The following is a 14,340-nucleotide window of genomic DNA, read 5'->3' as shown; positions in this document are numbered from 1 at the left end:
GTGATCTCAGTAGAAGGTTATAATTTGGTGATAACTATATACTATGAACTTGTAACCCTAACGAAATTGATCAGTCTCCCCTTATCAAAATGGGCTACCAACTGTGAACAACTCCACACTATCTGGAGGGCAGAAGGGCGAGAACTCCACACCCAGACTCAAGTTTTAGGTGTAGACTGGAACACCGCAGGTGACTACTTCTGTATCGATCCTAGCAAAATCATCAGAAGGTCGTCAGAAGAGCCAGCCACCAAACGACTCCTTTTACAATGTACGGCTAAATTCTATGACCCACTCGGACTGTTTTCCCCAGTTTCTCTTGTTGGGAAATTGCTATTCCAGGACACATGGTGCCGAGGAATTGGCTGGGATGAACTTATGCCCTGGGACTTAGGGGCACGATGGCGCACTTGGATATCTAGCTTACCTTCATTGTCACATATACGTGTCCCTAGATGGATAGCTACAGCTCATGGAAGAGACTCTCAGCTGCACATATTCTGTGACGCCTCGGAAAAGGCATATGGAGCAGCTTTGTACATTCGTACTGTCTTAGATGATGACGTCGTAACCCATTTAGTCTGTTGCAAGAACAGACTTGCTCCTATTAAGAAGGTGACATTGCCTCGACTCGAACGTTTAGCAGCAGTAGTTGGGACCAGACTATTGTGTTACTTTTGCCGCGCAACAGGCTTTAAAATTGCCCGTGCGATACTGTGGACGGATTCTACAATAACACTAAGTTGGATTCGCTGTGATCCTAACAGATGGAAGACCTTCGTTTGTAATCGTGTAACTGAGGTACAAACACACACGACTCCCACGCAATGGAAACACTGCCCAGGACCAGACAATCCTGCTGACCACCTCTCACGTGGACTCCTCGGCTACCAAATGAATTCTTTGGATATTTGGTGGCATGGGCCACCTTGGCTTACACGCCCCCCTGAATGCTGGCCAAACAACGATACTCCAACGATGGTACGACTTCCTCCCGAAGAAAAGAGGAAGAAAACGCAGAGCCAAGTTTTGTCGATATCTATGCCAACCAGCCTTTTGAACTTACTTAAATTCAGCTCATACTGTAAGCTCATTCGTATCACAGCATGGACTCTCCGTTTCCTACACAACATTCGTCAGAAGAATAAATCTTCAGGAGAACTTACAGCCACCGAATTATCAGCTGCCAAAATGTATTGGATTCGAGTGGGCCAGAGAGATTCCTTCCCCAACGAATTACATGCACTTCAGAATAACTTACCACTGCCAAGAGAGTCAAAAATCGCACGATACAATCCTTTCCTAGAAGATGGACTGATATGTCTAGGAGGTCGACTGCAGTGCACTAGCCTAAATAGGGAACAAAACATCCTGTACTCCTTGACGGTTCCCACCACTTCACACAATTGGTTATTCGAGAGACACACATCCGCCTTCATCACTTTGGTGTTCGTTCTGTACTATCCGAACTGCGAACCGAATTTTGGATCCTTAGAGCTCGTCAGGCCATCAAAAGAATCCTATACTCATGCCTCGCATGCAAGATCTTGAAGAATCCACGAGGGCAACAGATCGAAGCACCGCTGCCACCTGAACGAGTTTCACCTGCCAAACCATTTGCTGTAACCGGAATAGACTTTGCTGGCCCACTATTCATCAAAGTGGGGAAGGAAACGCACAAGTCATATATCACTCTTTTCACATGTGCTACTACACGAGCTGTACACCTCGAACTCTGTACAGACTTGTCAACGGACAAGTTTCTTATAGCACTTCAGCGATTCGCCGGAAGACGCAGACTACCCCACACGATATATACAGATAACGCGAAAACATTCCACGCCACGAATATGGAACTAGCCCAACTTTGGAAGGCATTAACCACCACAAAATCTTATCAGTTCCTCGCCCACCACGGTATTACTTGGAAATTCATTGTCTCCCGTGCGGCTTGGTGGGGAGGATGGTGGGAAAGAATGATGGGCACTATAAAGCATTGCCTACGGAAGGTACTTGGACTCGCAAAGCTCACTGAGGAACAACTGAACACCACCTTGATCAGTATTGAAGCTGCGGAGAACTCCAGGCCCATCACACCAGGAGATGATTGTGATGCACTCACACCATCCCATTTTCTGGCGGGAGAAAAACTTACGACTATTCCGATGGGACCAGAGCCTTTAGCGAGCACGAATTTAACAAAGGAATTCCGACTGAGACAGCAACTCTGTGACAGTTTTTGGAACCGTTGGGTTAAAGAATACCTATTGGAGCTCCGGAACTACCATGAAGTTAAACGCCCATCGGGACGAGTCATCCCCTTTCGCCCTGGCGACATCATGCTGATCCAAGAGGACCTTCGTCCGCGACATATGTGGAAGAAGGCCAGGATAGAAAAGGTACTACCAGGAAGAGACGGCAGGGTAAGGACGATAATACTCCGGACACCAGAAGGTCACATCATTAGTCGTCCTGTGCAGCTGGCCGTGCCTTTGGAGGTCGACCAGGGTGGGGAGGATGTCACAGAGTGATGTACTTCTCGCAAGTGAGAGACTGTTTACTCTTAGGACAATGTATCTTTGACTTGTTATTTTTTTTTTTTTTTTTTTTTTTTTAATTCCGATTTTGGCCGTCTAGGGACCGTGTTAAACAACTATTTTTCAATGTACATTTCTCCTATTGCGCTCCTCCTCTTTTCTCTTCTGCCAATATGTCTTCATCCTCTCTCTGTGCTGCTCCCTTCGGTCTTCTGTCCACACTGTTCCTCCAGTTCGTCTCTTCTTCACTTCAAATCCTTCAAAATGTTGAATTTTGTCTCTCATTAAGTGTCTGTTGGTTATATCATCTTCTCCTATACCCGTCTCCTCTAAGTCTGCTTTGACTTCTTTGAACCAGGTAATTTGGGTTCTGGGGTTCTTGTCAAAAAACATGAATATTTTCTTTGTCAGCCTTTCATCATTCATTCTTTTCAAATGGGCGTAAAAGCTTACTCTTCTCTTCCTCATAGTATCTCCCACATTCTCAATTTTGTCATACACTTCTCTGTTACTTCTAAGCTTCCAAGTCCCATTCTCAAACCTCGGCCCAAGTACTCTTCTAATGATTTTTCGCTCCTTTTTTGCTATAGCTTCCATTTCCTTGTTAGTGTTCATTGCTAAACATTCAGATGCATACAGACACTCTGGCTTAATCACAGTGTTGTAGTGCCTTATTTTTGCGTTAATTGATACTGACTTCTTGTTGTACACATTCTTTGTTAGCTGGAATGCCATTTCCATTTTTCTTGTTCTTGTTTTATTTCCTTCTTTATCTGAAGCATTGGGCTGGATGATTTCCCCTAAATATTTGAAATTAGAAACCTTCTTTATCTGGCCATACTTTGTAATCATATTGTTCGGTGCCTCTTTTACATTGGTTAGGTACTCTGTCTTTTCAAGGGAGATTTTCAGTCCTGCTTTTTCTGCTGTTTCATTCAGAATATTGATCTGTTTGACTGCTTCTTCCAAACTTCCTGCCAGAATCGCTAAGTCATCAGCAAAAGCGAGGCAATCTACTTCTAATCCATACTTTATTCTTCCTAATCTGATTTTTTGTATTCCTTCTTCAGTCGTTTTCTTCCTCCACTCTCTAATAACTTTTTCTAACACACAGTTGAATAGGGTAGGTGACAACCCATCTCCTTGTCTTAATCCTGTTCTGATTTTGAATGGTCTGGATACCTCACCACGGAACTTTACTTTTGCATAGGTATCCGTAAGTGTTTCTTTGACGATTGCGACTGTTTTCTTGTCTGCTCCAAACTCCCTAAGGATGTTAACCAAGGTTGTTCTGTCAAAGGAGTCGTACGCCTTCTTGAAGTCAACAAACGTGATAAAGATGTCTTTTCCTCTTAATCGTCTATATTTAATAATTAACTTCAAGTTTAAAATTTGCTCCACACAAGATCTTCCCTTCCTAAAGCCTGCTTGGTATTCACCAATTTCTTGATCAAGTTGTTTCTCCAATCTGTTTTGTAGGGCCTTAGATAGAATTTTATACGTTACCGGAAGTAAAGATATCCCTCTGTAGTTATTTGCATCGGTTTTATCCCCTTTCTTGAAGATGGGGTGGATTAATGCAGTTTTCCATTCTTCCGGTATACGTTCTGTTCTCCAAATCTCATTGATTATTCCCAGTAGATTTTCTTGAGTTGTATTATCCACACTTTTCCACATTTCTGCAATTATCATGTCTTCCCCTGGTGCTTTATTGTTCTTAAGATTTTTTAATGATTTCTCTGATTTCTATGAAGCATGGGGGTTCAGAATTATTGTTTACTGTGTTTGGGGTGTTGGCTGGTAATTTTTCAATAGGTTCCTGACAGTTGAGGAGTTGTTCAAAATATTTTGCTAATATTTCACAATTTTCTTCATTATTCATTGCCAGTTTTCCACTGGTATCTTTAAAACACAGATTTGGTGCTACATATTTTTGTAGTTTCTGTCTGAATGTGCTGTAAAAGGATCTGTTATTGTTTCTCTTAAAATCTTTATCCATTTGTATAAGTTGGTTCTTTTCAAATAGTCTTTTACCGATCTAATGAGTTTTGCTGTAGAAGATCTTTGCTGTTTGAACTCCAGGTAGTCCTTATCACTTTTGGTTGAGTGCCATTTCTTCCATGCCTTCATCCTTTGTTCTATTGCTTCCTCACATATCTCATCCCACCATTCGTGTTTCTTTCTCTTTTTCATTTTTGCGACTTCTTGAGCAGATCTTATCATTCCTTCTTTTATATCTTCCCATTTATCCGAACATATAACTATGTTTTGACAGAATTCTTCTCTTTTCTCTTTCAAGATGATTGCGTCTATCTTTTGAGTTTTCCTGTTTTGTATTTGTTTCTTTCTTTGTGGTATGACATTTAATTTGATTGTCGATAAGTAGTGGTCAGTTACAATGTTTGCCCCTTTCCGAACTCTCACATTCATTATTTCTTTTTGATTATAGTGTGTGATGGCTATGTGATCTATCTGGAACTCTCCAATACTTGTGTTTGGTGATTTCCATGTTTTCTGTTTCTTAGGAGGTTTTTTGAAATTTGTAGACATTAATTTTAAGTTATGACCCTTGCATAGTTCTATTAATCTTTCTCCATTTCTGTTTGTCCTTTTGTGAGCTGGGTAGTTTCCTACTGTTTTTTTGTATTTTTTTTCTTGGCCTATTTGTGCATTGAAGTCCCCAAACAGTATTTTCACATTTGATGTTGGGATTTTAGAAAGTTCGTGGTCTAGAGATTCCCAATATGTATCTACTTTCTGCGGGTTTTTCTTATTGTCATTGTTGATGGGTGCGTGGCAATTAATAAGTGTATAGGTTTTATTTAGGGCGCGGAATGTGAGAAAAGACAAGCGTTCATTAGGTGACTGGAAGTCGGTTATTGAGTTTACCCAGTTAGATTTCACAATGAAGCCTGTTCCAAGGTGGGGAAGGCCTCTTCCACATGGGTTCCAGCCTTTCTTTCCTTTAAATATCCTGTATCCTTCATAATCCATTAAATCTTCATCTGTAAATCTGGTTTCCTGCAGCGCACATATTTGGATTTTATATACCTTCAAGACTTTGGTGAGCTGCTTCAGTTTTCCCGGCTTCAAGAGCGAGTTAATATTTAGGGTTCCAAAGAAATGTACGTTGTTTTTCTTCAGTTTAGAGGATTTTGAATTTCTTGAATGACATGGTGCTTCAGGCTCTCCAGAATCCTTAGGCCTGATTGCGCTGCTGTTAGCGGCGGAGGATTGGTTACCTCCTGGAGTAGTTCTATCTAGAGAAATTGACATCATGCATAGTTGTTTGAAATTCAGGGGGGAGATGGCTTTTTGGGCCATTCCGAGGTTAAAACTGGGATTGTAAGTTCCAGAGTGTGTGTTCAGCCGCTCCTAACATGGAGAACAGACGCTGTTTGTAGCCGCTCCTCTAGGAGTTCAGACGCTACATTTCGTTAGTTTTTGGTCCGCCTTGGGTATTTGATTTCCCGAGTACCACCTATATCTAGGAGGCATTCCCCTATCTGCCACTTGGGGAGGCGCCCGATGGGGGTACTAACAACCCCACTTTGACTTGTTATATTGTATGTTCTGTGACTATGTAATAAAGTGTTGTTAGACTGCTAATCGCTGCTCTACTGATTCACGACATAACAGTAACATAGCTCGTTGATTCTTTTTTACACTATTCAGTGTGACATGATGCTTTTGGAAGTAATTAATTATTAAGAATAAGACAGATCAAACAATGAAAACTCCAGGTAGGAGTATTAACGATGTAGGGAAAGACAGAGTGCTACTTACCGTGAAAAAGACACATCTAGTTGCAGACAGTCGTGATTAAACGACACTCACATGTAGCTTTCGGCCATAGCCTTTGTCAGTACACACACACACACACACACACACACACACACACACACACACACACACACACACACGTGCGCGAGATTGCCAACTCCAGTATCTGGGGCCAGAATGGATTCCAGCCCGAAATGCTGGAGTCGTCAGTCTGTGTGTTTACTGATGAAGGCTGTGACCGGAGGCTGTATCTGAGTGTCTTTAAATTGTGCCTGTCAGCAACTTGATGTGTCTTCTTTACGGTAAGTAGCAATCTGTTTTTTCCTTAATTGTTAAGAAAAAAGACAGTTGTTATAAAACATAAAATTTAAAATGCAACTGTTTTATATAATTCCTAACTTGCCAGACTATTTAGCATAATATCAATTGTATTTTTCCCAATTCTTTAGTTTCACCATTGATAGGGGGGACATTATCTGATGATATTATGCAAGTATTCACAGTTTTATGTATATTCTCATTCATAATCATCATCATCATTTAAGACTGATTATGCCTTTCAGCGTTCAGTCTGGAGCATAGCCCCCTTATAAAATTCCTCCATGATCCCCTATTCAGTGCTAACATTGGTGCCTCTTCTGATGTTAAACCTATTACTTCAAAATCATTCTTAACCAAATCCAGGTACCTTCTCCTTGGTCTGCCCTGGCTCCTCCTACCCTCTACTGCTGAACCCATGAGTCTCTTGGGTAACCTTGCTTCTCCCATGCGTGTAACATGCCCCCACCATCTAAGCCTGTTTGCCCTGACTGCTACATCTATAGAGTTCATTCCCAGTTTTTCTTTGATTTCCTCATTGTGGACACCCTCCTGCCATTGTTCCCATCTACTAGTACCTGCAATCATTCTAGCTACTTTCATATCCGTAACCTCAACCTTGTTGATAAGGTAACCTGAATCCACCCAGCTTTTGCTCCCATACAACAAAGTTGGTCGAAAGATTGAACGGTGCACAGATAACTTAGTCTTGGTACTGACTTCCTTCTTGCAGAAGAGAGTAGATCGTAGCTGAGCGCTCACTGCATTAGCTTTGCTACACCTCGCTTCCAGTTCTTTCACTATGTTGCCATCCTGTGAGAATATGCATCCTAAGTACTTGCAACCCTCCACCTGTTCTTACTTTGTTCCTCCTATTTGGCACTCAATCCGTTTATGTTTCTTTCCCACTGACATTACTTTCGTTTTGGAGATGCTAATCTTCATACCATAGTCCTTACATTTCTGATCTAGCTCTGAAATATTACTTTGCAAACTTTCAATCGAATCTGCCATCACAATTAAGTCATCCTCATATGCAAGACTGCTTATTTTGTGTTCACATATCTTAATCTCACCCAGTCAGTCTATTGTTTTCAACATATGATCCATAAATAATATGAACAACAGTGGAGACAGGTTGCAGCCTTGTCTTACCCCTGAAACTACTCTGAACCATGAACTCAATTTACCGTCAAGTCTAACTGCTGCCTGACTATCCATGTAAAGACCTTTAATTGCTTGCAAAAGTTTGCCTCCTATTCCATAATCTCGTAGAACAGACAATAACCTCCTCCTAGGAACCCGGTCATATGCCTTTTCTAGATCTATAAAGCATAGATACAATTCCCTGTTCCACTCATAACATTTCTCCATTATTTGCCGTAAGCTAAAGATCTGGTCCTGACAACCTCTAAGAGGCCTAAACCCACACTGATTTTCATCCAATTGGTCCTCAACTAATACTTACACTTTCCTTTCAACAATACCTGAGAAGATTTTACTGACAACGCTGATTAAAGAGATACCTCTGTAGTTGTTACAATCTTTTCTGTTTCCATGTTTAAAAATTGGTGTGATTACTGCTTTTGTCCAGTCTGATGGAACCTGTCCCGACTCCCAGGCCATTTCAATTATCCTGTGTAGCCATTTAAGACCTGACATTCCACTGTATTTGATGAGTTCCGACTTAATTTCATCAACCCCAGCTGCTTTATTGCACTGCAATCTATTGACCATTTTCTCCACTTCCTCAAATGTGATCCTATTTCCACCATCATTCCTATCCCATTCTACCTCGAAATCTGAAACATTACTGATCGTATTTTCAACTACATTGAGCAACTCTTCAAAATATTCCCTCCATCTGCCCAAGGCATACACAGGATTCACCAGCAGTTTTCCTGACCTGTCCAAATTACTTGTCATTTCCTTCTTACCCCCCTTTTGAAGACTGCTAATTACACTCCAGAATGGTTTTCCAGCAGCTTGACCCATAGTCTCCAACCTGTTTCCAAAGTGTTCCCAAGATTTCTTCTTGGATGCTGCAATTATCTGTTTGGCTTTGTTTCTTTCTTCAACTTAACTTTCTCTGTCTACCTGAGTTCTAGTATGTAGCCATTTTTGATAGCCTTCTTTTTCCTTTTACAGGCTGCATTGACTGTGTCATTCCACCAAGCTGTTTGCTTCATCCTACTTTTACACGCTACTGTTCCAAGGCATTCTTTAGCCACTTCTAGTACTGTGTCCCTGTACCTTGTCCATTCCTTTTCCAGTGACTGTAATTGACTACATTCAACTAACTGGTACCTTTCTGAGATCGCTGTTATGTACTTGTGCCTGATTTCCTTATCCTGAAGTTTCTCCACTCTTATCCTCCTACATATGGACCTGACCTTCTGCACTTTCGGCCTCACAATCCCAATTTCACTGCAGTTTAAATAATGATCAGTGTCATCAAAGAATCCCCTGAATACACGTGTGTCCCTCACAGCCTTCCTGAATTCCTGATCTGTTATTATATAGTCAATGACAGATCTGGTTCCCCTGCCTTCCCAAGTATACCGGTGAATGTTCTTATGTTTAAAAAAGGAGTTTGTGATTACTAAGCCCATACTGGCACAGAAATCCAAGAGTTGTTTCCCATTCCTGTTGGCCTCCATATCCTCTCCAAATTTACCCATAACCTTTTCATACCCTTCTGTTCGATTTCCAATCCTGGCATTAAAATCACCCATGAGCAGAACACTATCGTTGTCCTCTACTCCAACAACTACGTCACTGAGTGCGTCATAAAAACTATCCATCTTGTCTTGATCTGTCCCTTCACAATGCGAATATACTGACACAATCCTAATTTTCTTGCTAGACACTGTCAAATCTATCCACATCAGTCGTTCGTTTACATACCTTATTGCAACTATGCTGGGTTCCATTTCTTTCCTGATGTAAAGCCCTACACCCCATTGTGCTATTCCTGCTTTGACTCCTGACAGGTAGACCTTGTATTCTCCCACTTCCTCCTTTTTCTCACCCCTTACCCGAATGTCACTAACAGCTAAAACGTCCAGCCCCATCTTACTTGCAGCCTCTGCCAGCTCTACCTTCTTCCCAGAGTAGCCCCCATTGATATTAATAGCTCCCCATCTCATTACCATTCGTTTGCCGAGTCGTATCTTAGGAGTCCCTGGTTTGTCAGTTAGAGGTGGGACTCCGTCACCTCCAAAGGTCCGAGGCATTTTGCTCTGATTGTTGCCAGCATCATATTTAAAGTACCAGGGGAGCAGGTTGCTAGCCTTACTTGCCCCGAGTCCCATTGGGTTTTACCCCTAACGGTTGAGGGACTAACCGGTGGATTTGGTAGTCTTTGCCGTATGTGCACAAAGGTGACCACGACTCAGAATATGTCTGAGATGCCCAGCCTTCTTCCAAAGTAACTGGTATCCCGACTGTCGGGACCACTTACTTGGCCACTCATACGTTGCCCATGGTTCATGAACTAGGACATGACTACAGGAACCCACACCATGAACCACTATATTCTCATTTAGTTTAAAAATATAGAATGTAAAGTAGATATGGTCCATACATTTTTAGATCAATTTACAAACAGTGACAGTGTTCCATAATCGTTATACATAATCCTTACAGTCTCTAAGAGTGTCAGTAGCACTTAGCTACCTAAAGTATTCTTATCAGTATACTCATACAATAAAAGAAATTTCATTTAGGTAACAAACTACCTGTAACCCACAATAGTAGCTGCTGGACTAGCACACCTGAAATAAAAAGTGTACTGGTGCTAAGCCAGCAAGGTATCCAGAAGAGCTTCTGTGACGTTTGAAAAGTAAAAGTGATGTACTGCAGAAAAGATTAAAATCAGTAAGGCCAATAGCTCATAGAAATCTGTGTGGCAGTTGTTGATCCCTGTGCCTCTCCCTCCACAACTTTTTAATTATATGCACTTTGTGATATAATATGTTAATTAGGTGTGTAACACAAACAATTTTTGTTTTTGCAGAAAAGCCCATCAAATCAATTGAGCCTACCATCATGATGACTACAAATGCTAGCATTAGCAAGTAGGTAATGGTCTGCTGCAGCAAGCTTGGAACAATGAGTTTAAGCTGCAAAATTTGTGTTGAATCCTCACTATGCATGATCTCCATTACTGGGGAGTGGAAGATATATTTCTACAAGTGAAACATTTCACATTATATATAAAGCCTTTTTTATGAAAAGAGTGAAATGCAGAATTCAGAGTTATATTTTAATACAAATATAAAGTAATTTTACGAAGACTCACAACTGTAGATCAAGACAAAAAGGAAATAAAGTGATGTGCTGCATAGACTGACCTCATGTTGAAAGAAAGGCAGTAGGATATGTACTAGTGACAATCTGCCTGCTGCATGTTTATGTGCATCTTGTAAATAGGGGAAGTAATTTGTGGATGTACATCGAAACATTTCTATGAATGTCAAACGGGTGATCTCATGTTTTATCCTCATGTTTTGAACAGTGGATAAATATATTTGTACAGTTTCTATTTATTAGGACATTGTGGAATGTGAAAAACCTGAGTATCAGGTCACAAGCAATTCAAGTGTAAATAAATAATGAGAACGTTAGTTGAAGCAATTATGAGAATTGCTTATTTAGGAAGACAGTATAACACCTGCCTAAGAAGTTACAGGGCAATTGATACTAAATTTTTGACAGTGTATTAATGTCCAACAAATTTAGTGCTGCAATCAACAGATATGTGATGAGCTTCTTAAAAATTTAAGAGACTATGTAAAGCTGTAATTTGATAACAAAATATGAAAGTGAAAAATATTTTATGGTAGTTTCTGGAGTTAAAGTCACAGGGCATTAATTATTACACAATTTTGTGTATTGGATCATTGGTAGTGATCTACTTTCTTCCTTTTAAGACAAGTGTTGACTCAAGCGATGCAATATTTGAATTGTGATTTTGTGATAAGACTGACTTTCACTGCCAAAAGGAAGTAAGAATTTCGTTTTTGGATTAATGGTGTGCTGTTGAAAGAATCTGAAGTAATGTGTAATTACTTTGCAGTTACCACGCATTTGTTTATATGCACAGGATTTGTTGTATAGTATTCAGATTTAAAAGAACTAGCTATCACTGCCAGTAGCTTATTTGCATAAACTGCATAGTGCTTGTTAAACTTTTAGAAATCTATTTAACACACAAAACCAACTTGACCTTTATTTGTGGCATATATAGGATGTTCTATTTTATATGAGAATGGTATGTTTTGTTTGTTTCTGTAGACTGAGTTTAGGATTCATGTAAATAATTTATGATAAGTAATAACAATATTAAAAATGAAAATGGAACATCCATTGCAGTTCGACAAACAGTATGTGAAATGAAAAAATGTATTAGATCTTTTACTCTGAAGCTTGTAGTGGCTCGTTCATTTTCTAATGTAAATCATCCTTTGAGGTAATTTATTTAAGAATTGACATGATTATCTTATTCTCCAGAGTTTAATTACATATTTTAATAATTGTTGTGTATTTTACTATGTTAATATTTTCCTAGAGATCTTTATCCTCTGTGAAAGAGTTGTCTAAATGTAATTTTTATTTCTTTACACTTCTGGTGACTATTTGGTTAATGTATTTTGAGTCACAACTGTTAAAATATTCCATTACAGCTCTAGCCACAGTTACAGTAAACTTCAGAATGTCTTGCAGGCTGTGAATATTTTGTCAGTAGATGATAAAGTAAAATCAATTTTTGACAGTTATGATATAGAAATGTAATAATCCTAAGTTATTTGGTTTTTAACACATGCCCTTATAGTGTTGACTCTTATGTTTGTATCTTGAGTGTGTTCTTTTGGTTCAGTATTGGAATGGATCACAGCTAATAATTTTAATTAAAAGAAGCATATGATGTGGAAAAGAAGTATATGTAAAGACACACATACACAAGCTATATTCACTTTTTTGTTGCCAAGCCACTGAAACAGATGTCGTGGTATATCACAGATGTGCAAGGCACTTTGTTTATACATGTATTCATAGATATATATACCTATACAATATCTGTCATTCTTTTTATGGTAATAATTTGCCTCTACGTGTGGCAGTGTATAAGCTTTTTGTTCTTATTTCTGTAATCATTTGATGTGCTGATTTTATTGTTTACAATATGATTAAATTTGTCAAAACCTGTGCATATTGTAGGTTTTGTACTGGCTCTGGTATTCTTCAGAAATTTTGAAAGATAGAAAAGAAAAAGGAAAAAGTAGCTTTTGTATTTATAGGGAGAACAAATCCCTACAATGGGTGTATTATTGTTACTGAATTTTGTGTGCATTTAAAAAATTTTTATTGTGAAAAATGTGTTAACATTGTCAATGAACAATACTGCACAGTACATTATAAATTGTGGCATAAATAAGTGAGAAGGTTGGACATGCCAGTCTGCATCCGTAATGTGTTCCTTGTATCTGTTGTGTCACATCATAAAAAATTGTAAAAATGAGTTAGCTAATCAATAGATGCCAAGATCTCTTTAAAAATCATAAGTCAACAGAACCTATTAGATTATACTTGTTGACTTCGTGTATGAGAATAATATATTTACATGGTTTAATGAATTTAGGGCATGAAGACGTATATTGTTTGTTTTTTAGGAATTGATGAGAAAATTTCAGCAAGTTCACTCATGGGGCATCACATATTTTTCACCCTCAACAGCATTCATTGGTTAAAAAGTCAGAGGTAATAAAGAAAAAATCTTATAATGCCATTTCCCCTCTGGTTAACATTGAGCTTAATACTGTGTGTCTCCTTCCTTTTGACTCTGTAATGTGTTACGAGCTGCAATAAGAGTTATAATGATTCTCACAAAAATAGGTGGGTCAAGGTCATCTCACCATCTTACAGCCATGCCAGTTAGTGGTATTTTCAAATGTTAGTGATATTTCTGAAAAAAAAAAAAAATGATATACATCTCTTATTTTTAGTCCAAAATCGTTTTTGTCTCGTGTCACCTACAAACAAGATATTCCAGTCACGGCAGTATACAAGTACTTGCAAATCATTGCCAGGATTCTTGTTGTGATGGCTTCCCTTAAAAATATTCCCTACCACCTGTAGGGATTACATTTGCAACTCTTCCCCACCCAAAACACCAATATTCACTATACAAAAGTGCCTGTTGATATTTTTGGGCCACCATTTTCCTTGAAGTGGTGCCAGACATATTTCTTCCTATGGGTTTGCGAAAACCGAGTTTCATTCAGATAAGGCTTGTTGTCCTCTGCATGCAATAAATGCATAGTTCACAAAAATGTATTTCCCAAGGTAGCAATATCCCTTTGTTCCATAAGAAATTTTTGTTCGTCCTCACATTTTCTGGTCACAAAACCAATGTCATTTAGAAGGGGAAGAATGAACGTTTCCAAGCCCTTATACTCAATTTTGTATTAGTCGTAGACTTCATTAGACCTAGGATACTATCCTCTATTGTAGTATTCTAACACATTCCTGCAGCCTACTTTTTTTTATTAAAATCATCCATTTGAGTAAATCTATTTTCCAGTTTATATCCCTTATGTGGTGAATGGAAGAAAGTATTCACACCTACAGCCTCTGAAGAAGTTAATCACTAACATGTTGCACTGTTCTTTCTGTGACTCCACAAGCTTTTGCTGTCAAC

General features: G+C 39.2%; 1 protein-coding gene across 1 annotated transcript in view; it reads left to right on the top strand.

The window, feature by feature from the left end:
• LOC126263553 (histone demethylase UTY) overlaps positions 1 to 11,995 on the top strand; it is a 371,377-nt gene extending 359,382 nt beyond the window's left edge. Inside the window, exon 24 of the mRNA XM_049960649.1 lies at positions 10,657 to 11,995. Within this exon, the coding sequence (XP_049816606.1) occupies positions 10,657 to 10,692 (36 nt within the window). The 3' untranslated portion in view covers positions 10,693 to 11,995. The remainder of the gene's footprint in view (positions 1 to 10,656) is intronic.
• Positions 11,996 to 14,340: the final 2,345 nt, after the last annotated feature.

The sequence above is a fragment of the Schistocerca nitens genome, chromosome 1 (assembly GCF_023898315.1).
Source record: "Schistocerca nitens isolate TAMUIC-IGC-003100 chromosome 1, iqSchNite1.1, whole genome shotgun sequence".
NCBI classification, from domain to species: domain Eukaryota; kingdom Metazoa; phylum Arthropoda; class Insecta; order Orthoptera; family Acrididae; genus Schistocerca; species Schistocerca nitens.
This window is presented reverse-complemented; position numbering and strand designations above follow the sequence as displayed.